General features: G+C 48.7%; 2 protein-coding genes across 2 annotated transcripts in view; one reads left to right on the forward strand and one right to left on the reverse strand.

Annotated features, from left to right (window-relative positions):
- The window catches only part of GAB2 (GRB2 associated binding protein 2), a 102,614-nt gene extending 88,014 nt beyond the window's left edge, over positions 1 to 14,600 (forward strand). Inside the window, exons 5-10 of the mRNA XM_076328435.1 lie at positions 233 to 327; positions 1,062 to 1,344; positions 2,535 to 2,625; positions 4,453 to 4,555; positions 5,417 to 5,542; positions 7,368 to 14,600. Coding sequence (XP_076184550.1) covers positions 233 to 327; positions 1,062 to 1,344; positions 2,535 to 2,625; positions 4,453 to 4,555; positions 5,417 to 5,542; positions 7,368 to 7,511 — 842 coding nt within the window. The 3' untranslated portion in view covers positions 7,512 to 14,600. The remainder of the gene's footprint in view (positions 1 to 232; positions 328 to 1,061; positions 1,345 to 2,534; positions 2,626 to 4,452; positions 4,556 to 5,416; positions 5,543 to 7,367) is intronic.
- Positions 14,601 to 17,742: 3,142 nt separating this feature from the next.
- Positions 17,743 to 25,836, reverse strand: part of USP35 (ubiquitin specific peptidase 35) — a 29,217-nt gene continuing 21,123 nt past the window's right edge. The window contains exons 6-11 of the mRNA XM_076328436.1: positions 24,322 to 24,480; positions 23,697 to 23,890; positions 23,482 to 23,575; positions 21,820 to 21,926; positions 20,021 to 21,236; positions 17,743 to 19,342 (exon numbers count right to left, since the gene is read on the reverse strand). Coding sequence (XP_076184551.1) covers positions 19,172 to 19,342; positions 20,021 to 21,236; positions 21,820 to 21,926; positions 23,482 to 23,575; positions 23,697 to 23,890; positions 24,322 to 24,480 — 1,941 coding nt within the window. The 3' untranslated portion in view covers positions 17,743 to 19,171. The remainder of the gene's footprint in view (positions 19,343 to 20,020; positions 21,237 to 21,819; positions 21,927 to 23,481; positions 23,576 to 23,696; positions 23,891 to 24,321; positions 24,481 to 25,836) is intronic.

Below are 25,836 nucleotides of genomic sequence, written 5' to 3' on the forward strand. Positions count from 1 at the left end.
GAACCAGGTTAGGTCCATGCAGCACGTGCAGTTGCGCTGACGCATCAGAGAGATGCTAATTGGGAGGGAGCATAGCAGGGAGTCTGTGACGGGCTAAAAACCACGTCTTCCCACCAGCGTCTCAATCATCAAGAATAGATACTGCCCTCCCAGTACCTGGATTTTGTTTTCAGGGGCCCCTTTTATTAGCAGTCGCACTGGGACACATTGTGCATTTGTGGCTGTGTTGCAGCTTCTTCTTGCGAGACGTACGAATACCCCCAGCATGGAGGCGGCAGCACTGTGCAGTCAGTCGAGTCGATGAACGATGGGTACAACTCCTACCTGGTGAGTTGGCCTTGGTGTCGGCCGCTGTGCTTGTAGGCACCGTTTGCACCTTATAGATTCAGAGACAAGTCAGTTCCAGGTGGGACCTCACAGCCCAGTCCTGCAGGGGTAAGTCAAGAAAAGAAGGGTTTTATTACTGATTTCAGTTAAAACCGTGGTGGCCTGCAGGGTAGAGATGGAGGGACAAGCACCTAAGCCAGCACCACATGCAGAGCTTTGCTTGGGTGCTTCCACAGAGTGTATTTGCCTGGAGCTTTGACCCAAAAAAAGCACCCAGGAGTTTAGCTTCTCCAAAGCCTGGGATGCTGCTGAACTGAATTTTGACATGTTGCCAGAACAGCTTCTTTTGTGCACTTTCTAAGATTTCCTGAGCTGGAAATGACATTAAAGCAGCCTTTCATATTGTATTTTAGTCATGGCCAGAGCCTAGGGAAAAATGACTTTCCAGGTTAAGCATGCTTCTGCAGCTCCGTCTGCTCATAAGAAGCTCAACTCTGGGTGATTAAGATCCTTCCCTGAACTCAGGATGTTGCGATGTCTTGGAAACAGTGGAGGTAGACCCTCTCAGTGCAAACTGATGGTCAAGGAGGGGACAGACCATCCCTTCCCTCTGTGCTGAGATTTTAGAGCTGGTCCCATCTCAGGTGTGTGTTCGGTGATGATGAGATGAAGGTGTTTGTAGTGGGATGGGGTTGAGCAGTTGCTCACAGCACGTTCTCCTGCTTGTCCCCCAGCAAGCCAAGGCAGCGGTGGCCCGCTCCCACAGCACCGACTCCGAGGACAACTACGTCCCCATGAACCCTGGTTCCTCACCCCTGATCCACACCGAGAAAGCCAACGACAATACCCAAAATCTCTACATCCCCATGAGCCCTGGGCCGCATCACTTTGATCTGGTGGGGTTGTCCTCGGCCACCCTCCCCGTGCATAAAGGAGGAGCCATGGCGCAGTGCCACAGACGGTTGAGTGAAATCCAGCCCCCGCCAGTCAACCGCAACCTCAAACCCAACCGGAAAGGTAAGAACGGTTGTTTGTGGGCAAATCTTTCCAGGAACCCTTCTATTCTTGTAATACTTTGGACTACATCTGTCATCTTGTGCACACTCAGTAGAGTCCTATGTGGGACTGTCCGAGTAGCCAACCATGACAGGGGTATGCTTTGATGAGAAATCGTGCCCCGCGCCCCCAGTGTGGCCAAGTCGGGGTGGCTCAGCTGGGTCACAAGTCATGGTGGACCACAGATCCTGTGTCAGAACCAAAGCTAGGTTACGGGTAGTTAGGGTATGCTTTGCTACCACCAGCACAGTCAGACCTTCAGATCTTCCCCATCCCCTTCCTCTTTCAGGAGGACTATGGTGCAAATGAAGCTTTCGTAGTGCTTGAACAGCCTGTCTCAAACCCTTCCTGGCCTTTAAAGGAGATAGATAGATACATGGCACAGGCAGGATCTCATCCCCTTTGCCTTCACCCCTCCCTACGCTCCACTCCAAAACCTCTGTGTTGTATTCAGATGACCCAAATTTCTCCTACTGTGTCCTATTGGCTGGATTGAGACAGCTCTTCCCTTAGGGCTTTGCCTACGTCCTCCAAATCCTTCCCCAGACCATTGCCTAGCCGGTCACCGAGGAGATGCTGAGGAGGAGGGCTCCCGTCATTAGGGTGTCAGCACGTAACCCCATCAACATGCTATGTGAGGGCTGGGGCTGGAGTGCAGCGGTCTTCTCTTCCACCTAATGAACCACGCATGATGAGAAGTGCTTTCACGTTACCCTGCAGATGTCCTTTCCCATTCTCTATGGGGAAACATTCTGGCCAGGGGCAGCTCAGGGCTGGCCGAGCCTGGTCTCGTCCCCATCTAATGGGTTATCACAGCTCCCTAATGAATGGGTTTATCATACTCTGGGTTGGGGCATTTTTAGCAGATCTCCATTCCTTGGGAGGCACATTGCCCTTTTGGGGCCACCCATCCAATCTGGGGCTGTGGGTCAGAGGGGAAATACACTGTTTTCCCCTAGTCCTGGCATAAATGAGTGCAGGGATTTTGGTTGGGGGTATTCGTCATCAGCAAGGAGGGCTGGGAGGCTGATTAGCAGAACGGGAAGCAAACAGCAAGTTTGCCAGTTGCAAACTGGCAACTCTCATGCCAGTCATGGATGCTGAATTGTAGGAACGTGCTGCCTCTGAATAAAGGCTTTTTCCTTCCCCAGCAAAGCCGTCGCCACTGGACCTGAGGAACAACACTGTCATCGATGAGCTTCCCTTCAAATCGCCAGTCACAAAATCCTGGTCCAGGCCAACGTGAGTAATGGTTGGGGTATGAATTCTTGCTTTGCTCCGACAGCAGATCTCTGGTCTCGCTCTCGCTGGTGTCCACATGTAGCCACGCTATCACCTCTGCCATGGATTAAACATCTCTGGCTGAGTGTAAGGGACGTGTCGGCTGCCCTTCTGCCTCCGCTCACTGCAGAGGTTTCTTCTGGCCCACCATCTCTTTTTGTTGAAGGGGCACGTTTCTCATGGGCCACCTTGAATCAAGCTAGAAGTGAGCCCAGACTTTGGATGCAGAGCCGAATTTCCCCAAAAGCTGGATGATCCCTTCAGCCCTCATTGTGTTCTTTGTCAGTTTTAGAAACAGGAGCTGCAGAGCTGGGTCATGCCATGCAAACATCTGCACTGGAATGAAAGTCCACCCTGCCCGATACCCTGCCCCATCAGGGACCAGCAGGAGCTATCTGGGAAGAGCGGCATTTATGGAGTAATTCTTTCCTAAAATATCCTGCCACACCATGGCAATTCGGGGCTCAGGGGTTTCCTTGGTCACATCATGGCCAGACTTAGGACCTGGGTCAGATGCTGTCGAAGCAGAGAGGCTCCTCTCTTGGACGCCTCAAGTGTTGTAAGAGCCCGAGTCATATTCCCCACATCACAGCTGGTGGCAGGATGATAAATTCGTTTAGGTCAGGATTTCACATGAAAGCCCAGCATGTGGCTGAGCAGCTAATGAAGATCTCTTGAAGACATTTCCTATTTCTGGGATCTGACACCACCCAGAGAGCTTTGGTTCTGACACAGGATCCGTGGTCCACCATGACTTGTGACCCAGCTGAGCCACCCCGACTTGGCCACACTGGGGGCGCGGGGCACGATTTCTCATCCAGCTCTTCCCCAAAAAACCCCGCCGTAGTCTCAAAACACAGGGTGACACTCGCAGGGTCTGACCGAGCTGTGTTTTGATTGCCTTGAAAGCAAAGCCTAGCCTGAAGGAAGTCTGCAAAATGAAACCAAAGCACTTCAGAGCAAAGTCTGCTGGCCAAAAATAACAGGATTCGCACAGTTCCAGTTCTGCTGCTAATTCGTGGTCTGATGTTGTCCAATGAAAGGCAGAAGCAAAGCTTGGCTGCTATGACTCCTCTAATAAATTGGATTGTCTGGAGACTGACTGCAGGGCATGAGTGCTGTGTGCTGTAATCACTGCATCAGGAAACAGCGAGCGGGGTTTGATTGACAAGACATCCGACCCCAGAGAAGCTAATGGATTTTTCCCTTATCAGCTAATCATATGACCCTGCCTTTACTGCAAGGCAACAAATAGCTTTTTAAGACGCGAGCTTTAATGCCAGACGCTGATTGCATTATGTTATTCTGTATAATTAGATTTGGCCAATTGAAAACAAGACGACCTCAGAGGTTTTGTTTTCCAGCAAAAAATTCGGATAGGGTCCTGCGTGGTAAACAAATCCTGGAGCTGCGGTGAGGCTGGGGGTGAGAAGCTCCACCGAGGCTGGCCCTGCATCCTCCACAATTAAATATTTCCTGTGAGATAAAAGAGTTCATGGAGCCTGATTTATGTAGCTGATAGCATAGTTACGGGTACATAGCAAGCAAGGTGTTATTAAAAAGACCTAGAAAGAAAAAACCAAGACCACCAAACCCAGTGATTCTCTGACCCGTGGGAAGGTCAGATTAGGAGAACCTCAGTGCCGCTAGCTCTTCTTCATGCCCTGTCCCCAGATCTGAGCATGGTGATGTTAGGAGGCGTCAGGTGCTGTCCTCTCCCATCCCTTCTTGGCAGTGGACAAGCAGCACCTGCAGCCATCATTAACGCATTGACTCTTGCCCTTACAGCCAGACCTTCAACGCCGGCTCTTTGCAGTACTGTCGCCCTGTCTCCTCCCAGAGCATCACCAGCACTGACTCGGGAGACAGCGAGGAGAACTACGTAGCGATGGTAAGAGCCCCGCAGCTAAGATATACGGTCCTGGCAGGACATATACATTCCCCAGCTCTGCAAAGACATTCCTAGCTCATGACATGGAGGTGCTCAGATAGCAGTGTGTGGTGTACATCCTTATGTACATCCCTACATGCACGAAACAGTGGCTTTCATTCCTAAAATGACATGTCCCGTTGGGGTTTTAACTGTGTATGAGAGCAGGAACATATATCCCCTACTTTGCCAGGAATTAAGAGGGGATAAAAACGTCTATGGACTGTCGCAGTCTATTTTCCTAATTTAAGCTGATTTTTTTCGGGGTTTTTTTTCCCCGTAATAGCTGCTGTCATCATGTTTGTGTGGAGGGCAGGGGCTATCGGAGCAGCAGCAGGGAGTGGCACTGCTTACAGGGAGGGGATTTTGTCTCTCTTTGCAAAGCTGCTGACTTGAAGCATATTTTTGAGGCTGTGTAACTAGGGGGGTAGAGGAAATCTGTGCTTTGTATAGCGTGGTTGTGATTAGTGAAGATCCCAGAGCTGGTCTGGCCTCACTGAGGTGTGGTTCCTGGGAAGTGCTGAAGCCCACGTCTGCTGTCAGGCATGTGAATAAAATCAGCACAAAGGCAGCAGAACTGCTCCGATACATAAAATGAAGAGCATGAGCTTGAAATATTTGTTAGCACAATATACGATACATATAGTCCCCCAGCGGTTCTGCACACCCTGGTCCCAGAGAGGCAGGTGAGCGCATATCCAGGCTGAGACCTCTTTTAAAAGTGCCACTGAGGCATTCCGTCGCCAGATTTGTGTTAATTCCTTTTTTTTCCTTCTTCCCATTTTAATCCTCGTTATCTCTCCTGTCTCTTCCCTGCATTAGCAAAACCCCATTTCTGCTTCTCCTGTTCCTAGTGGCACCAACAGCCCAGCACCTAAAAAGAGTTCGGGGAGTGTGGATTATCTGGCCCTGGACTTCCAGCCAAGCTCGCCAGGGCCACACAGAAAGGTACGGGGGATTTTATAAACTTCTGATTAAAAGAGATGTGTTTTTTAAGGGTTTTTGTGCACATTGGCAACAGCATGGTCCAAAGCCCTGGGCAGGGTTGGTAAGTGGCACAGTAACCTCACAGGCGTGATTTTTCCTACAGATCCACTGCTATATTTATTCTAGGTCAGACTTAGTCTCTGTTGCACATCTGCAGCCTTGCTGGAAGTGTCACCAGAAGCATGGATGTGCAAGGGTTCAGGGATGCTGATGAGACCAGAAATTCAGCTGGAGATTGTATATTCAAAAGCTGTCAGGACATGTCCCAAGGAGTATCAGAAATTTTTTTTTCCTCCTTCAGAACAACAGGTCCTGCAAAACCAGACTTGGGGTTTCCACCTGAGATACTTTCAGGAGCTCGTTCAGAAAACGCTGGGCACCTGCCTCCTGCCAGTCAGGTGCTTTTAAAGGGTGCCATTTGGGCAGGAAAAGTACAAACCGCTTTCAAAAAGTGAAGCTGCTGTTTAAAAGCTAGATTATGTTGAGCTGATCAAGCCATTGCCCGGTGAGAAAGAGCTGTGGGGAGAAGGTGGGTCGGGAATGGGATGCCTCTGCCAAGTGTCATGTGGAAATGTGGAAGGGGAAGCTCCTAACGACCCAGATGTTGGTGACTTTTCTCCAGGTTCATACACAGGGGAAACAAACACCATCTTAAAGTGAATCATAGGAAAACAGGCCAAGGGAGGACCTCAGAGCATCCCCACATCCAAAGGAAACCATCTCTCCTGAGGTGACAGATGAGGCTTAAAAGTCTCATATGACGGAGATTTCACCACCTCCCCAGCAAGGCCACATAGCAAGATGAAGAGGACACCCAGGGGTGACAGAGTGGGCTGGGGAGGGACCAAAGGCAGGTCCTGCTGGGTGCCACCCTGAGCAAACTGGGAGGGGGAAGGAGAGACTGGCTCAAGCAAAGCAGCAGCTGAGTGAGGGGATGGTGAAGGACAAGGCGTTGTATAAACCTTTGTGGGAACCACCTGTGAGTTGGCCTCAACTTTCTCAAACACCGCCTTGTTTCCAAGGCAAAGCATCCCACTAGTTAGGTCTTTTTGTTATTTGACAGTTGTCCCTTGATTGTTTCTTTCTGCCCAGCAACATTTCTGCAGGTATTACCAATTTAAATTATATCCCAACCTGGAAAGGTGATTTTAGACTTTTTTAGATGTTTTAATAAAAACATCATCTGGCTCCAGTTGCAAGCAGCTGGGGGTCCTCTGAAATGCTTGTAGAGGCAGACAAAGTTCCAGGACTCAAGAAACTATGGAAAAAAGTATCTCCTTCTTCTTCAACAGGTCTCCTGGGTGAACCTGCAAACATATCTGTTGTTTTGGGGATGAAAATAATCTAGTGCCATAGGTGTGTAGAGTCAGCACAGCTAAGAGGGATGGAGCTGGGATTTTTATGTGTATTTGTAAGAGTTCTTGAGCTCTTTACAAGAAAGTGAGCAAGATGCAACACTGAATTTGCAATATTAGCAGTTAGATACCACAATTGCAACCAAACATTCATGTCCCAGAGTTGGTGGGAGGGTAGAGACCCAGGTGCTGTTTCTACCCTCCCATTGCACTGCAGTCTCATGCAAGCAAGATGCAGAGCAGAATGAAATCTTTCATCCAAGACCCTTCAGGGGGTTAGAGGGAGGGTGATGAGCTATGGAGTCTGCAAGAAAGCAGGGGAGGTGCCGGTGGACTTGCAGCACCCACAGTACTGCTGCAGGAAGGAGCGAGAGGGAAGAGCGGGGAGCTGATGAGTGACCAGGCGGTGGCCGTGTTTCTCCTCCCCGCAGCCCTCCACCTCGTCGGTCGCCTCGGACGAGAAGGTTGATTACGTGCAAGTGGACAAGGAGAAGACGCAGGCGCTGCAGAGCACCATGCAGGAGTGGACTGACGTGCGGCAGTCCTCGGAGCCCGCCAAGAGCACGAAGCAGTAGCGCCTGGGGCAGGCAGCGAAACAGGCAAATGTCCCGGCGGTTTTCCCCAGCTGGGGGAATCCACTTGGGCTGGATTTCTAAGACTTGTATGCGGAGGGGAGGGGGTCTTCATTATTTTTTTTTCTATTAAGACAAAAAGAAACTTAATTTCAGGGGAAGACTTGGCGGATACTGTTTGCCAGTGATAAAGACCAACTATGTTCGGTGGCTAGGTTTGTGCTTTAGCTGCTGGATGCACTATCCAGGAACTTCGACTTAGCAATACCAGGTTTCACCCTACACATCTTTTGCTTACAGCTATTAAAGCCACCTTGTATGTGCTAACACTGCATCATCTCTCCCCGTCTTCTTCCGTACCCCCAAACCATGCCATGCAGGTTTGCATCTCTCATAGGACATCATTCCCCAGGTCTGATTCCCCACTCCTTATGGTTGCCCTCTTCTCCGCCTCCTCCCAGTCCCAAAACTGAGCAAGGACCATTCCTTTTGAAATCACTTTCATTGTCTTGTGTCTTGTAAATAATATGTTCAAAACCTCTGAGGGCTATTCTCCTCCTGGTGGGACAGCCCCCATGTTTTTGGTTGTGGTTGTTAACCTTCAGGAGCTTGAAGAACATCCAGACTGTCCCATTGAGCTGACTTAGAAGCCCAGGGCTTGCCCCATCATACACACATGTATATGCCAGCACACGCTCACACACATGCATGCATGTGTGAAACAGCCGAGTTTGTTGGGGTGTCTTCTGCTGTTCATGCTCTCCAGCATCTCTCAAAGTCAACGGGCTGGAGAGATTGGCTTTGGATGGCAGAATTTAAGCCCTGACCCACTGCCTATCTGAAACCAATTGCCTGTGAATCTGGCCCTAAGAACCAAAATCTGCCCTTTGTGGCACCAAAAGAAGCCCATAGAGTGAGAGTCCTACATCTGTGGCCATCATGAGAAGCTCTGTGGTTGAGTATGAGGAGCGCAGGGGGGCTCTGGGGACCCTGTATATCTGGACTGGCGTGAGGATGAGTGACAAGGAGGGAGTGGGAGGCTGTTGCGAGGACCAGGAGAAGGCGGATGCTGTACTGCAGAGGTTGGTCTTGGGTGAGGAGGTCCGGTGGGGTGTATCTTGGAGGAAAGGAGTAGAGTAACTGAAATGTTGGTTGATGGTGAGGCCTTAGGCTTGGGAAGAGGCTGGTCAGGAGAGTCAGGGCAAGGTGTTTCAATATTAGGTTTATTGTAGCATTGTGGTTGGTTTGTGGTGGGTGCAAAGGGCTGGACTAGATATTTTCTCCCCATCTTCAGCAATGTTTCTTCAACACAGAAATGGGGCTTGTTGATGTTAATGACCCTAGGCTCTAATTATGGATGGGAATCTGCTGTTGCCCCTTGCCAGCATCCTTGACACATCCAGGCTTTGGGATCGCTCCCCAGGCAGCTGCCAGGCGCAGAGAGCTGAGAAGGAAGAGACAGTTTATTGCAGAGATAATAATTCATGATCTCATGAAAACAGGAAGGACTAATGATTGCCATGGAGCAGCCTGATTGCCAGACAGCAAGCGCTGACACAGATAAACAGGCCGACCGCAAACTGAGAGCCAAAGAAAGGAGGCGTTAGAAAGATTAGGTAATAATATTTATTAAATAGCTGGAGCTATTCTTTCTGCAGGCTGAACCCCTCCCAATGCCACGGGCTCTACATTCCACCAACACCACCAAGTTGTATTGATTATTGATGCTTAAGCGTTAACACATTTGTTTAAGCTTGGCCTGAGTTTGGAACGGGCCAGATGTCACCCACACAGGGATAGGATACCGGTCCCTTAAGGGCTGCGTGCTGGTAAAATAAGTCTTGAACTTCCAACACCAGTTTATGTTTTCTTCTCGCATGCCATGAAAGGGAAGGCACTGACGAACCTTTTAAGACATTGAAGTATTGGCCTTTTACAGGAATAATGAAGCAAATATCCTAATGCTCATGGTAAAAATAATAATCGTCTAGGAGAAAAAAAAAAAGACCCAAAAGGGAAGATATAGCACAGCCAGATGCTTTCTGAAGGTCGGGGAGTGTGTTACAGCCTGCAAGGGCCTTTGCCTCTCGTTGGGGGCTTACACGCTTGCATGGTGAGATAATGAAATGAAGACCAGAGTACAGCGCTTCATATTTCTATAGCCCCTTTCGTCACTACATCTCAGGGGAAATTAAACATTGGGCCTGATCCAGAGCCCACTGAAGTGTGCATTCACCCAGCTGGGAGCGAGCTCCCCATCCCCACCAAAAAGCAAATGTGACTCAAGCGGGAAGCTGATTTTTTCCTATTTCATCCTCTAAACTGCTAGGCGGACACAAAGGAAGATGAGGTTGGGGGAGAAGGGTTATGGTGCACACTGGATCTATTTCCCTGCCAAAATTGTGCTGTTCTCCTCCTATCACGCTAAAACGCAGCCACCTCTGGGGTGGATTGCAGCAGCAGTTTTGGGAATAGCCCTTTATGCTGCTTTGGGTCTGTCTCAGTAAAACAGTGCAACTATTCTCGAGATGAAACTGAGCCCAGGCCAGGCCAAAAAAATCTTGAACCAGACCAAAAGCCTGGAGAAATCAAGTGATGATAAACCATGCTCGGATTGAGTCTTTTTCTCCACCTGGGAAATGGGGAGCTCAACAAGTCCCAAAAGTACCCTGAAAGTGGACAGGCGAGGGGGAGGCAGCAGCAGTAGTCATTTCTGATGGCGCAGTGGCTTGAGACGCAGCACAGTGGATTAGGATGCATTTTGCTGAGCCGGTGCCCTGTGGTTCTGCACTGGGACTAGGTGCATCCAGTGCCCACTCCAACATATAATCCAAAGTGTTAATTAAGGTTGGAAAAGCCCTTCGTGGTACTGGAGAAACAAGTCCTTTTTCTCTGCGTCCCACAAATGTCTGAATTTGTTCATGGGGCAGGCACTGGCATGGGATAGCTCTTTTCCCAGGCTCAGCCCTCCTGTTTTGATGATTTGCTTTCATGAGCATCCCCAGTAACTGGCCCTTTACGTTTGGCAGACTAAGGACCAAGACAGCCCAAAAGTAGCTATTTTGCAACTGCTGGTTGCTGGTCCCTCCCTGCTTTGCAGTGAGATCTATGTTTTCCCAGAAACAGATATAGTCCTCCATTTTTCTGCTGAGCACCAAGCAAATGGCCCCTCCAAACTAAGTAGCAGCCCATAGACTCCGTGCATTGCCATATAGACATGACTATATCAACCCCTCCTGAAAGCCGTTAAGTAATCAATGGCTGCAGTGGAAATAGTCATTCCTGATGGTTGCCGAGCTGATTACAGCAGTCCCTGATGATTAATGTTTGTGCAGTATTTAGTCTTAAACCATATTGAAAAGCAGCTGGTTTAATTACACGGACTGCCAAGAACTTTGTCCTGAAGGCATTGAGTTTATCACATCCACTCTATACTTGGATGCTCAAGTATGACTGACTCTTTTGTTAGAAATAGGTATTTTAGGAAGCTGAGAACATTGCAAATGATTCATTTTAGTTGCAATTGAGTCTTCACGTCAAAGCCTGCTCTTCAGCTCTGCAGTCCCATTTAAGAAAAAGGATATGCTTGCATGTGTGTGTGTGCTCATGGAGAAGGGTTTTCTGTGGGACAAGCATCATGACCTCAATATTTAGTTTGATGAAGTACCAGGGCCATGGCTCAAAGCTCTCCCCAAGCTTTAAAATGATTAAGCTGGTGGTTTTAAAGGCAGAAGTCTCCAAAAGTGTATATCCTTTGCTGTGAGTGTGCGACTGCTGCTCATGGTTCCTCTGTCTGGTGAGATGTGTGAGCTGCCTTGGAGCTGGTTTGCTCTGAATTGACATTTGAGCGTTCGGTGGGAAGTACATTTCCAGCTCTAAATGGGTGCCAGGCTTAGGCTTAGTCTCAAGTTGGAGAAAGAAAATACGTGTGAGTGCAGATTGTGCCAGGGCAAAGCTGAGCGTCTGGCAGATAGGGCCAAATCCAGAGTTGGAACCAAAAGGTAGCTAAGGCTTGGATTGACTGGGGGCTAACTGGGATGGATTTGGACCCAGGGCCACCAGCAACTGACAAGGGTTATGTATAGGGAAACATGAGGTTGGGAGGAGTGAAGGCAGGAGTGTTTGCCAGCAAGATTTGAGTCTTGATCGTCACCATGTCCTCCTTTGGTGTGAGTCTTGAGTCAGATCTACAGAGAAGGTTTGTGGATTGCGGAGAGGCGTTTTTCTTGGTAAAGGCCATGCACTGGTGGGAGGGGAGCTCCCACCACTCTTGGGACTTACCCAGGACACTTCACCCTCGAAGGGGGCCTGATAACATGACGCCTCAGCGCTCTGGCTTTCAGGGAGCCCCAGGCCGTGGGCCCAGTACTGAGCTGGGCAGGAGAAGCCCTGCCAGAAGGGTGGTGGGGATCTGGCTAAGCTGGGGGACACCTTGCTCTGGGGCTCCCTTGGCCTGATCGTGGGGCAGTGGTGCCATGGCTTCACAGGGTGTCCCAAGAGGTTGTGCCATCTCCATCCCTGGAGCTTTTCAACACCAGACTAGATCAAGCCCGGAGCGAGAGGGTCAGGCCCTATGGCTGAACCTGCTTGGAGCACGGGGTGGGACTGAAGACATCTCTCCCCCCCGATTTACCCTGAGACCCTGTGCTGCCAGGGCTGAGCGGGGACTCCTCCATGTGAGGGAAGGGGCCAAAGGCAGTACCTAGAGTCCTATAGCATCTTAAACAGGGCCAGGGCCTCTTCTCCAGCCAAGAAGCCAAGTGGCAAGGCACAGCTCAACCCCTAAGGCCATACCCCTGAGCAAGGTGGCCTAATCCACACTAGGGCCATCCCTTGCACCTGGGAGAGGGCTGGCTGGCCCAGACCAAGTCATCCAGGACACAGACACACAGTCCAAGCAACTGGGGGACAGCTTGAACCTCTAAATTTGTTAGGATAGACATTGACCCAGGGCTCTCTGGAGCCCCACGCGAGCCCCTGCACTCCAGGGTCCCAGTCCCTCAAGTGTACCAGGAAGAGCTGGCTCCTTTTGGCCACCCATTGAGCATGGCTCCTTGGGAGGGGTAGAGCCATGCCCAGGTCTTATGCGGTGATGGGCTTCAGTAGGAAGATGTTTAAATAGCTCCCAGGTCCTGTCTGATCTTCCTGGCCTGGGAGAGGAATAAGGGGATGGTTTCCTCAAGTCACGCTTGCATTGTGTCAGTGTTTTCCCACCTGGTGACATTGCTATTCCATGTAAAAGTTGACAGCTGCACTGTATGTCCCATTGGAGGGATGTTGTCTGGATGAGACGGGTGCAGTGGGACTGTGCCTATGGAGAAGCCCCACTTGTAACGGGAAGGGCGAAGAACAGAGTCTAACCCCAGCCCCAGCCAGGGACTGAAGCAGAGGACATGCGTGGCCATCAAAAAACCATCAAGAAAATCAGAGGGACCAGTCCAGCATCAAATTACAAGGGCAAATAAACCAGTTTAGGGCCCCTGGTGAGTCTGCATGCCTCTTTTCTCTGCCCAGGAAGCACCAACCTGCCCACATGTACGCAATGAACTTGCAACTCTTAATGAGGCTCTTGCAGGTAAAGATGTGCACCTTTTGGTCATGATTTCTCCTTGGCCTGGAGCAGTTCATTTCTCCATCAGCTTGTCCTTGTTGTCTCATCCTTGTAGTCACAATTTTATCTCCTTGTTCGCAACTCCTAGCGTTGTACTGTTCATCAGATTGCTACTTCAGTGGCTGCTCTTGAGAAAAGTCGGTATGTAGCAAGTTGTCACCAAACAGCTCTCCCCCCGCCGACACACGGCCAGCCGGTCCTGGCACATGGTGTCCAAATTTCAACACCGGCCAGCAACATCTGGAACAGGAGCTGGGCCACATGGCTCCATCTCTTGAGCTAAAAGAGCTTCTCAATGGACTTGCTTCCAATCAGCAGGCTCTTGATTTTCGATGCAGCCCATTGCTAACATATAACAGGTGTTTTTGTAGGTCAGTGGGTTGACTATATGGGAGAGGTTTGCCCCAAGACCAGGAGATAAGAAGCCATCATTTTTATTGTCGTTCTTTGGGTGACACCACACTTTATCTTCAGGTGGGACGAGGGGGTTCATTTGAACTCTCTGTATCCCACTTTCTCTCCGGCTTGTGAAATGAAGATTTTTAGTACTTATTTCCCCACCTCACAGATGTGTCGTGAGGTGTAATGAATTTACATTTAATAATGCAAAGAGCTGTTTTGAGTCTGCATGCAACGGCCAGGTGGCATGCGGTACTACCCTGTTGTCATGCCCAGCATCACACACAACGCTGCACATCCCGCTCTGCAAAACTCATTAAAAACCCCTCATCCTTAATTACCAAGGTGGAAAAATCCTGGCAGGATTTTCTCCTGAGCGAGGGGGGTGGGGGAAAAGCCATTTGCACAGTTTCAGCATTCTGCTGCCACATTGACCCTGAAAATACCACATTTTGTTTGAGAGCCCTTTGGACGTGGTGGCTGAAGCACGTCATGGAGAGGGGAAGGGAGCAAGACCCTGGGCTCCATGGGGAACCCACCGATGAATCCTGTAGGGTTAGGACCAAACCCTTAGAGTAGTTACATCCCACTCAACCCAGCCCTTGGCGAGGCCAATGGGTCCCCGTTGACTTTGGGCATCGTTGCGTGGGAACGGACCCAGCCAAATTAGGGTAGTTTTCTCCATTTGTTTCTTAACCTGCTGCGAGGGAGGGTCGGAGCCCCGGCTTTGAAGCCGTCGCGTCGGCAGCCGATTCGCAGGGATGTTTTGTGTGTTTCAAAGCCTATGACTGTTCTTAAAAAGGAGTATTTTTAATTTTTTTTTTCCATTTGTAGAAGGAAGGACAAGAGTAACCTGTGGCAAACTGTACAGTACGTGTCTTCTTGTGGTCTCACTGTTTGAATGGTTATTATGTTTTCAAATCACTGTGGACAGCTAATCACTTAAGTTATTAATTTATTCTTCAGGGGTTTGTTGTTTGTTTTTTTTAAGTAATTGAAACAATTATTTATCCTGTAAATCGGTCTTGAGTGAAGCCTAGATAATACTTTTTTTGCTGTTAATAAACATGGTACATGCCTGACGTGAAGGTGATTCTCATTTTTAAGTACTGTATATGCAGCGGGAAAGCAACGGGAAAATAAAAGAATGATAATGAAAAAACATCTCTCACTGGTGACTCCCAGCATGGATTCAGAGTCGGGGGAGAAAGGGAGAACTAATGACCGGATCAAGTTGAGTTATGCAGCACCTTTAAAGCTTTCAGAGCATCTTACCAGCATGTCGCCAAGTATCTCCTACAGCTTCAGCTGTCCTGTCTATGCAATGAGGGCCTTTAGGATGCCGTTAGCGTTCTTCCTGATACCAGAACCCAGACCATGTGTTTTTCAGCTGCTAAAGTGAATTTCAAACTATATATCCCCTTCAGGGATACACTTTGGTGTGTGCAGGGTGAGGACAAATGCTGCCTTCCTCACCCATCAGCAGCTCGGCACCTGTGAGCCCCAGCTCGGGACACCAAATCACCCATAAAACCTAAGCACAAGAACAAATCTTTTCCCCAGAGTTAAAAGTTCAACCCCCCCCTTCAAGACACTTATATCTACTTTAAAAAAAAAAAAGACACCTGGGGAAAGACACCTCCCTACAGTACAGCCCCTGTAACCCCCTTTTTTAGACAAGAGTAGCATCTTCTCACATCTGCAGCACGTCTGGGATACCGAACCTGGAGCTGAGGACTCCGCTGCAGGCTCTCCTCGGCCAGAGGCATGTGTGACACTATGGGCCATACTATCGTATATACCATAGTATATACTTTATCAACATACCATATACAAATATTACTGTTATTACTAACACTAATATTAATATAGTTTATACTATAATTGGTATAGCATAGATAGTAACATACTATACTAATGCTATGCTAGACTTCTGTAAGGCCTTTGATACAGTCCCCCATAACATTCTTACCTCTAAATTGGAGAGAGATGGGCTTGATGGATGGACCATTAGATGGATAAGGAATTGGCTGGATGGCTGCGTCGAAAGAGTTACAGTCAATGGCTCAGTGTCCAAGTGGAAATCAGAATCAGTAATGAGTGGTGTCCCTCAAGGGTCTGTACTGGGATGAATACTGTTTAATATCTTCATCAATGACATAGACAGGGGGATTGCATGCACCCTCAGCAAATTTGCGGATGACACCCAGCTGAGTGGTGCGGTCGACACGCCAGAGGGACGGGATGCCATCCAGAGGGACCTGGACAAGCTGGAGGAGTGGGTCCGTGTGAATCTCATGTAGTTCAACAAGGCCAAGTGCAAGGTCCTGCCCCTGGGTCGGGGCAACCCCCGGTATCAATACAGGCTGGGGGATGAAGGGATGGAGAGCAGCCCTGCCGAGAAGGACTTGGGGGTACTGGGGGGTGAAAAGCTGGACATGAGCCGGCAATGTGCACTCGCAGCCCAGAAGGTCAATCGTATCCTGGGCTGCATCCAAAGCAGCGTGGCCAGCAGGTCGAGGGAGGGGATTCTGCCCCTCTCCTCTGCTCTGGTGAGACCCCCCCTGGAGCACTGCGTCCAGCTTGGGGTCCTCAGCATAAGAAAGACATGGACCTGTTGGAGCGGGTCCAGAGGAGGGTCACAAAAAGGATCAGGGGGGTGGAACACCTCTGCTATGGAGAAAGGCTGAGAGAGTCGGGGTTGTTCGGCCTGGAGAAGAGAAGGCTCCGGGGAGACCTTATTGCAGCCTGTCAGTACTTAAAGGGGGCTTACAGGAAAGATGGAGAGAGACTTTTTACCAAGGCCTGTAGTGACAGGACAAGGGGCAACAGTTTTAAACTGAAAGAGGGTAAGTTTAGGTTGGGCATAAGAAAGAAATTTTTTATGATGAAGGTGGTGAGACACTGGCACAGGTTGCCCAGAGAAGTTGTGGATGCCCCATCCCTGGAAGTGTTCAAGACCAGATTGGACGGGGCTCTGAGCAATCCAATCTAGTTGAAGATGGCCCTGTCCTTGGCAGGGGGGTTGGACTAGATGACCTTTAGAGGTTCCTTCCAACCCAAACCATCCCATGGTTCTGTGAGTCTATAATATTAACAGTGTATTGCTAATACTCATCATATATTATAGTATACTACTAATAGTATAGTTATAAAATTATAACATATGGTATATTAATAGCATTCATATTAATAATAATAATCAATAGTGTTAATAAAGTATATTAATGCAAACTAGTGTATGTTAAATATTTAGTATATTACTCATCTTACATATATTTATCTGATAATTGTATATATATGTGTATATTATATATGTATATAAATACATATTTATACTATATACATATATATAGTAATTATTTTGGGGAGAGGATCGTGGAGCAACTGTAGATAATGCTGTGGAAACAGAGACTCAGGGCTGAGTCCAAAAGGGAAGTCCAATGCTAAGAATTATAGGAAATAAACAGGGACTAAACCAGACCACCTCGTTACACCGTTGAAACTATCCAGGCTGCCGCCCGTGCTGAGCACTGCATGCAGTTTGCCTCTGCTCATCTCAGAACATCTTGGGGAAAAACCAAGATATATTCAGGGAAGCACGTGAGGTCGCATATTGGGAACCTGAGGGCTCCATATGAAAACATGATATTCAGCTATGATACAGCCTCTCCATTTTCCATGTTGGGTTGATTATCTGCCTTGGTTATTTAGATTAGGATTTCATCAAGGCAGAGACAGTCTCCTGCAAAAGCACCTTCCAGCACGCGGCCCAGAAAATGCCTCCAGGTGACACTCCAGCACAAAGCAGGGAGCTGGCACGACAGCAACATGAAAGCTTTCGGCAACCTCTTTGGACAGGGGGTTCATAAAAGTCTATTAATAATGCCAGGAAACACTGTACTTTTTGTATAACTTCAGCTTTGGGTCCATATTTATTTCCTCTTAGCACCGCTTTAAGTCTAGCGGACTTAAATACAACGAACACACTCCATGGCTCATCTACAAAACCCCACTAATAGGATTGTGATCTGCATTCAGAGGGCACCCAGCTCCGGGCTGGGGGTCCCCATCCCACCTCTGCCTGCTCCCCTCTTCCAAGCCACCACTCTGCAGGGTTGTCCCGCGTCCGTGAGGTTGGATGCTCGTCTCCCATCAGCTTCCCCATCTCTTTTTTGACCCATCAGCCCAATAGCTATGAGTATTCCAATAAGACACTAAGCCTCTATGTTGAATTAATTAATTTCCTTTATTTATATATAGGAAAGGCAATAAAAGAATATGATAGTATACGCCAGGGATTTGATCCCAAGTGTCCTCTCTAGCAGACTTTCTGCTCACATTATCCATAGCAATGTCTGTGCTTTGCCTTTTCCTCCACGGCAACACAATATTCCCACCCCAATACCCCACGGTCAGGATTAGGCCCTGCACCCAGGACCTAAGGCACAAGTCTCTGCCACTTGAGCTAGAGAAATCTCTACTACAGGCGCGAGGGAGGAGCAGGCAGGGACAACGGCTGGGGAGGGACATGGGAGGGAGCCGTGGTCCTGTAGACGCACTGCCTGGGGCTTGGGTGGACCTCCTGCCACCAAAATCAGCCCCTGTCCCATTACTGATGTATACAATACATTGGTTTACATAGTATGTATTTATATTGGGTTGATATAATATATCTGGTTGGGCTACTCTCCTTGCAAATCAGCATTTTAAAAAAATAGCTAGTGGGTTTAGGGGGGCTCTGTCATTTGCTGCTCAGTTCAAGGTATCCCAAAGGAAAGCCCAAGTTTTAAAGGGCAGATCCAGCCCAGAAAGCCATGAGATGATAGCAGCAGAAAGAGGCTAACTGAGTCCTAAAGACATGTCTGGAAAAACAGCTGTGTGTCGGGGTCTACCGTGCACACTAACAGCATCCAGAGGTCACCAGTAACACAACAGGGCTTCGCTGGAGCCCAAAAAACACTGACTGGACCAGGTTAGTCTCTCTTGACTGGAAGGCTTTGTGCCCCTTGGTCTCTTTTGGGTGCTTTGCAATGCTGCATAAAACCCTGGTCGACCTGCCACTGCTGGCTGCGACCAAGCAGGCTTGCAAGCTCACCGCCCCACCAGATCAGCGTTGCCACATTGGCTGCTTGGCATTTTTCAGCCTTTTCAGCCTTTTTCTACCTTTAGAAGCGTGTCAAGGTGGGTTCTCAAAACCACATTAAAAAAAAAACACAACGAAGCAGAGGTCCCCCCAAAACCGACTCAGCGCCACAGGGAGGGCTGCAGACGGGATGTGCATGGGACATCTCCATCCCTGGGGCCCTGCTGGGTCCATCTTCATCCTCATGCCTGTCCACATCCCCTTCCCAGGCTGATGGCATGGCTCACAGCAGGCAAGACATGGCTACGCTGAAGCAAAAGGGCACTTCTCCGAGCTGTCAGCAGCTGCTCATCTCCGCGTTAGCTTAGTTACATTAAGGCGTGAAGACCAAGTGCATAGGAAGCGGTGGGACCCTCTGGGCACCTCCAAATCAGCCCCTGAGTCCTTCTCCATTGAAATGTTCCCCAAATCCTTCTCCAAGACGCTTGCTGTCATAAGGGTGAGGAAGAGGAGCCTCTGGCTTCGGGTTGGCCCCGTGGACATTGACTATCTGGTTTATCCTGTTGGCTAGAAGACGAGTCCATGAAAGGAGCCGGATCCACCCCCACCCGCCGCCGGGCTGCAGCCCCCCGATGAGCTGTCATCATCCTTGTCCCTGTCAAAGTCTCTCCACCACAGCGGGGATTTCGGCAAGGCGGAAATGTAGGCGGCTCTGTTCCTCGCTTCTTTTTCCTGCTCCTGGGAGAAGGAAGGGGGATAAATAACACAAGGATATCTGCTGCTAAATGACCCAGGTGGGGGGATGCTCCCACCTTCCCCGAGGAGCCAGGAGCCTGTTTGGTTGCCCCTGGGAGCCTCCTCCAAATTAAACCAGAGTGAGAAGGCCATGTGCTCATCTCTAGAGTTCGACGGGAGGGATGCAGCAAAGCATTGCATCTCTCCAGCGAACAAAAACCAGCCCTTCCGTGTCACCTCTGGGAGAGGAGGGATCCCTTCAAATTCCCTCGGGTGCTGCTCATGTCCTACGGGACACTGCTGTTTGGGAAGCATTGAACACCACCAGTTGAATGAAATCTGTTCTAGTTTGTTATTCCCAGCTCGCCCATCTTTCCCAGGCACTTAGGAGAAAATTTCAGGCAGAGCTGCCTGGGGTGGGCAACAGCAAGTCAACCCCGAGCACAGCCACGAAGTGTCTTGCACCAACCTCAACGCCCAATTTCATCGGGAAACTGCATCCTGTTTATACCTGGATGCTAAAAAGGAAAAGGGATTTGGCTTCAGGGAGTGGGCGGGTATCTGCATGCGCAGATTTATCTGCAGGACGCGACCCTGCTGCTGCCCGGATGGGCGGAAACGTGGCCCGTGAGCCGGGCAGCCACAGGATCGCACCCTGCTGTGCACGGCAGCGGGAGTTACCTGCAAGTAGAGGATGTTATCTTTGGAAATGGCTTCCATCAAGTCCTTATGGAGGGAGGGTTCGCCGTGCAGGCGGCCGGCCTCGGCCAGAGCCTCGTGCAGCGGGCAGCTCTGCCTGCCCGGCCGCTGCCTGTAGAAGAGGACATAGGCAGTGTCCTTGGGGAAGAAAGAGGTGACATTGCTGACCGATTCAAAGGAGGAGAAGGAAACTCTGGTGTCGTTGAACAGGTACCACTGGATTTCAAAGTCCAACTGCTTGTCGGAGGCCGGTTTCGGTGCCCCGTCCTGGGGCTGCCCGTGGGGGATGGTGTCGGTGCACTCCCTGGAGTAGCAGTAGTAGTGGCCGCTCTCGGAGGAGATGCCTGAATGCACCACCACACTGCAGAGGTCGTACACGACAGACATGAATCCACTTCCCGGGGCAGCCCTGTCCTTCCCACGCCGGCAAACCTCCTCGGTTTTCTCTGGGGCGACAAGGACGGGTAGCTTGAGCACTACGGGGATGGAGACATTGTCCAAGATCTTCTTCCTCTTCATAGTCCGTGGGTTGAAGGAGAACCGCAGCAGTGTGAGGATGAGGTAGTGTGGACCCTCCGTCAGCTCCGCCACCTTCTCGGCATCCTGCAAGGACGCACATTTCTCACAGTGGTATTTATTCTCTGCTGTCAGTCTCTCCGGGGATAGAAAATAGTTGATTAAATCTGGGACAGATCTGGAGTCCTTGGGAGCACATGCCTCCTCCCCAAAAGCCGAGAGAGGGTCTTTGGCTGCATCCACACCAACGGCATTGCCACTTAAGGGATCTGCCGCTTCTCCTGGCTCCTGGAAACCCAACGTTTCCACTGGCATCGGTGGGACTGCAGGGTCTCCGGCCATGGGGGCCTTCCTCTGGATCCAGGGAGACCCCGTAAGCTGGCTTGGGTTTTCAGGAGGCTCAATAAACTGTGGGCCGATTTCTTCCACCGGTAAAACAGACGTGCTCCCACGCGTGTGCGTGTCCGGTGGGGGAAAAGCCAGGGACAGGTCTGTGAAGGCTTCTTCTCGGGAGGAGACATTCAGACACTTCAAGCAGCGGATCTTTGTCATCATTTTACCCCCAAACATCTTCTCAATCAATGTCTTGTTTAAGTAATGATGCTCCACCGCCTGAGACATCAAGCTGGATTCCTTGAGTTTCTGGTAGATCCTTTTTCCAGTTTTTTCTTCTTCGTGTAATCTTTGGCAGGGGAAAAAAAGGCTGCGTTATGCACCAATACAACACCAAGAGGTAGTTTCTAAAGTAGGGTTTCTGTTCTTCACTCCAAGAGGTTAATCTGGGTTAACCTGCCTGTGCCCAGGGGTCTGGTGCTGTGGGAGGAAGGTGGGGAGGAGTTGGGCAGGATTTGGGAACCTGAGGTCTCCATGTGCCATTGACCCCCCACTTCTAGAGGGATCGCTGGGATACCAGAGATTCGGGATTTCTAGGTAAGAGAAAGGCAAAAATCAACATTTTACAGAGGATTCCAAGTGGCTTGTCAGGCAAATCTCTAAACTTGGTACAATTCCCTTTGCCTTCAGAGCAAAGGCAGAAATTTTCAAGCTGAACTAAGTTCCGACCTTACCCCTAAGCTAGCCCAAACAGGGTTTTATCAAGGAGCCCCAGACTGGTCTCACCATCTTTCACCCAAAGCCTCCACTCTCCCAACTCCTCCGGGTCTCAGCCGCTTGCCCCGTTTGCATGTGGGTCAGCGTTAAACATTACGTTGGGTCTAGGGATGCCATTGTCATCAGGCTCCGAAATCACGGCGCTTGCCACGTACCGGTCCAGCAAGTACTTGAGATACTCCGAGCAGTCCTGCTGAGCGCCAGGGGTGAACCAGGGTGGCCAGGAGGCAGAGAGGAAACTCTCGGGTGAGATGGCAGGTCGCTGGCAACAACACAGAAGACGGAGAAGTGCTTTTAACCTGGGGGATCTGGTTCTCATTTCACATAGGGGGATGGAGAGGGAAGAGGAGGGTCTTTCTGGCTACTTCACTGGGAGCAGGGTGTGCTTGTGTGCCTGATAAGGTCCCCTTTTTTTCCCCTACAAGGGCTAATCCCAGTGCACGGGAAGATTTTCTGGGTTTGCTGCAAGCCAGGACTATAAGGATGAATTTCAGCCATTATTTTACATACACTTCTATAAAATATCCACGTGTTTATTTTTTCCTTCAATTTTAAAATGGTTTATTGGCCTGACCCAGAGACTTCTACTTAATTCAGCCTGAATTTAATTTGATGCCCCATTTAATTTGATCAGGATCTCTCTCACCAAATCCCTTCTTAAAAAAAAAAAAAAGGCAAAAAATCCACTAAACTTCCACCCGTCATTCTGATCACTGCAGGCAGGTAATCTGCATTACCGGATAATGTGATCACTGCCGTTAGGAAGCTGCTGTCTAATTAACATGGAAAAAGACCCATTTTCGGCAAAGAAGTGACTTTAAGAACAGCCCGAAGAAGAAAAATAACTAGAAGGCTATTAGGAAATTAGCAGGAAACTATTAACCATAAACTACACAACAAGCAAATATGCTTCTGTATTTGCTCATCATAATTCACAGACACCCTAACCTCCCATCAAAAACTAGACTCTTCTATGACCAAATATTAAATTTAACAGGTTGTCTATATTTTTCCCCTGAAAGTCATCTGTAATGACATAATACCACAATGCAACAAGCCAGCTCTGTCAGTCAGGGCTTGGAAAACGGAGAAGCCCAGATGACTGGTTTCACAGCAAGGGAAAATTCACCTGACTTTCAAAATCGTGTCTTTCTAGGGACAGAAAGATATATTTTCAAAAGAGGAGCTAGATATGACCTAGCTGTATCTCCAGGAGTCACTCATATTAAATTTTATGTTTGTCAAGAAAGCACTCATAATTAATTTGTTTAAGGGTGTTATTTTTATTTTACTTTCCCTCACACACAGAGGATTCAAAGCTTCTGGAACCTAAGGGGGTTTTTTTATTATTATTCTTTTAACAAAACCACTTAAGGCAATTTTCATCGATTGCTTGTGCTTTGCCGTGAAGCAAGGGGACAAGCGAGCTGCTCCAGTCTTCTTCTTTGCTGCATAGCAAGAAACAAAAACCTCTGCTTTATACCAACAGGCTTTTCAGCGGGCCACATATGTAAACTATTACCAAATGGACTTCATTGTCAAAACTAGTAGTTATTACATCAGTCCAACCCAGGAAGACCACAGGCTGAAGACAGGCAGCCTGGTGTGAACACAGCTTGCTTTCATGGGTGATAGGAGCTTGCCTCCTCCACCCTCCAAATTAGCCTTTTTCGTATAAACAAAATGTGTCCCGTTATAAAAACCCACCAAGATCCACAGCTCCTTATCAGCACGTTGGAGTCGGCAGGAAGCAACTTGGAGACGAGCCTTTCCGCAGCCGACAGTCCAAACAAATAACTAGAACATGAAATAATTACCTGACTGTGCTCCAAAAACGCAAAGAGCCACTGGAGCTTTGTCATCAGGGGCTGGGAGTTGCCCTCAGTTAAATTCAACACCGAATGCCGAAAGCTGCAGAAGAAAAGCAGAGATGCAAACCGTAAGATGGAAAATCAGTGTGGGACGCGCAACAGCGGTGCGATGAGCAGCCCCTGGAGCAGCCTTGAGTGGGAGCAAGGGAGCAAAAACTCACTCCGAAGCCATGAAAAGAGACTGTATGATGCTGTTCATGTAGCAGGTGTTTCCCAAGTTAATTAACCCGATCTTTCCCGTCTCTGATTTGGATGCCAGGCGTGGGTAGAAGCAGGCCAGCTCGTTCTTCTGGGAGGTCCAAGCGTTTTGTCCCAAGAGATGTTTAATCCGGTCTTCATTTGGAATAGGAAGAGCCTTGGAAAGAGAAATCTGTGTTACGAATCGTTCTTTCCACGTGAAGAATTAGTAATGGACAACTGCAAAACTCCTCTGCTAGAGGTGTTCACGCAACTCACTTCCCCTGCTCTTCGCACAAACATGCATCCGTGCAAGGAAGAGTTTAGCTGCTACTATTAGTCCTTTAGAGGCATTCAAGATTAAAGTTATAGCTAAAACCCACAGGCATGATCAGGACTTCTGCAGGCCCATCATAAGAGAAGTATCTTCCCTCAACTTGCCTACGTGGGGCTCAAACTCAGAATTTTAAACCCTTTCTTCTACCACAATTTGAGGCGTTGAGGTTAGGACATCCCTACCAGTAGGACAGTCCCTCTGCACTAGGCTGCAAACTAAGATGCCATTTCCATATGGAAAACAGAAAAATGGCCGAGAGGTGCGTGTCTTACTTTAACCGCTTCTAGGACTGGTTCGTAGAGATCTGGAAATCCTGAGAAGCGGAAGAACATGCAGTGGATGAGCTCAGCCAGCTGCTCCAGGGAGCTGGTGGCAGAGTTGGAGTCCTCCTTCTTCAGAGAGGCCACCAGCCTGGGGATGTGAGGGAGCAGCTGGAAAATGAAAATTCACTACATCAAAAATGGCTCCAAATTACTCGCAGAGCTTTAACACACGTGCAGGGGAAAGAAATTCACCCCCAGGCAGAAAGGACAGTCAACAGGAGTTGACTTCAGTCCCATTCCGGACTTCATCCTTCACCCTATGAACTCAACAGCAACTCTTCTGTTGACTTTAGTAGTGCAAATGCTACAGAACTTAGAGGGTTTCATGTTGCGTGACACCTGCAGGTTTGTGCTGCTGCTTTGCCATGCTGCGATTACCATTCTTTGTGCAGATCAATCTCTACTAAATCACACACCCACAGTGGAAAGGAGTGTTATATGCTGACTGCCAAGTGCAGGGATTCAAACCTACAAGAGAGATGAATTAGCCTACAAGAAGTGTTGTCCGCTCTGCTATTTTTTATTTTATACCGCATAAACTAAACTGGAATTGGTATGGTTGGCTGGGTGGCGACAGCCACATAAACAGCACATTTGTTATTTTGCTTTCATCTAGAAAATTTAAAAATGAACAAGCAGACGGAAATGCAAATGATACATTGCTCACGGGCACCCTCTGCTGACCCCGCAGCTGCACAGAGAACTAATGACCTATTCCCAACCCTGCAGATGTGCTAGAGTGACCCTGGGCACTTACGCAACCTTTTTCATATTTTTCGCATTTTACGTGATTTTTACCCCAGAACAATCCTGGATCCCCAGTCCTGAGATTTCCCGGTCCTCCCTTCCTCCCTTCATCTTCCTCTCTTCTTTCTCTCTCTCTTTCTTTCTCCTCAAAATGTTGGTGATTTTAACCATTTCCTTTCCATCAGAAAAGTTTTGTTGGGGAAGCAAATGAATCCCAGTACCATTTTAAAAATCAATATTTTGCCAAGCTGTGATGGGAATAGTTCTCAAAACCCTTCCAAAGAGCTAGGCCAAACAAAAAAGATAAGAAGCAAGACACGTTTGTGCCCTGTTTTTTAAAAATAGGGGATGAAATTTGTACTCTCTGGGCTGCAGATGGAAACTTAAAGCCAAGAGCAACTGACAGCTTTTGGAGTGTTTCAAATTTTGGACGCCCAACTGAATCCATTGGAATGACCCTATTTTTAGAAACCAAAGAGTTTCTCAAGAAATTCAGACTCATTTAAAGTGTCTCCAGCTGAGGAACGAAAAAACATCAGTTGAAAATGTTGGCTAGCTTTACTTTTTTCCAGCCTTATCTGTTTTTTCTGTGAAATTTAGGTAAAAAGCCAAATGTAAGGGCTTTAACGAAAAAAGTATAAAATCAAACATTAATAGGAGTAATTTTCCATTACTTCTTTAATCAGTTCAATCATTGCAAGCATGCTTTTGCCTTCA

This window comes from Aptenodytes patagonicus, chromosome 1 (genome assembly GCF_965638725.1).
Source record: "Aptenodytes patagonicus chromosome 1, bAptPat1.pri.cur, whole genome shotgun sequence".
In the NCBI taxonomy this organism is placed as follows: Eukaryota; Metazoa; Chordata; class Aves; order Sphenisciformes; family Spheniscidae; genus Aptenodytes; species Aptenodytes patagonicus.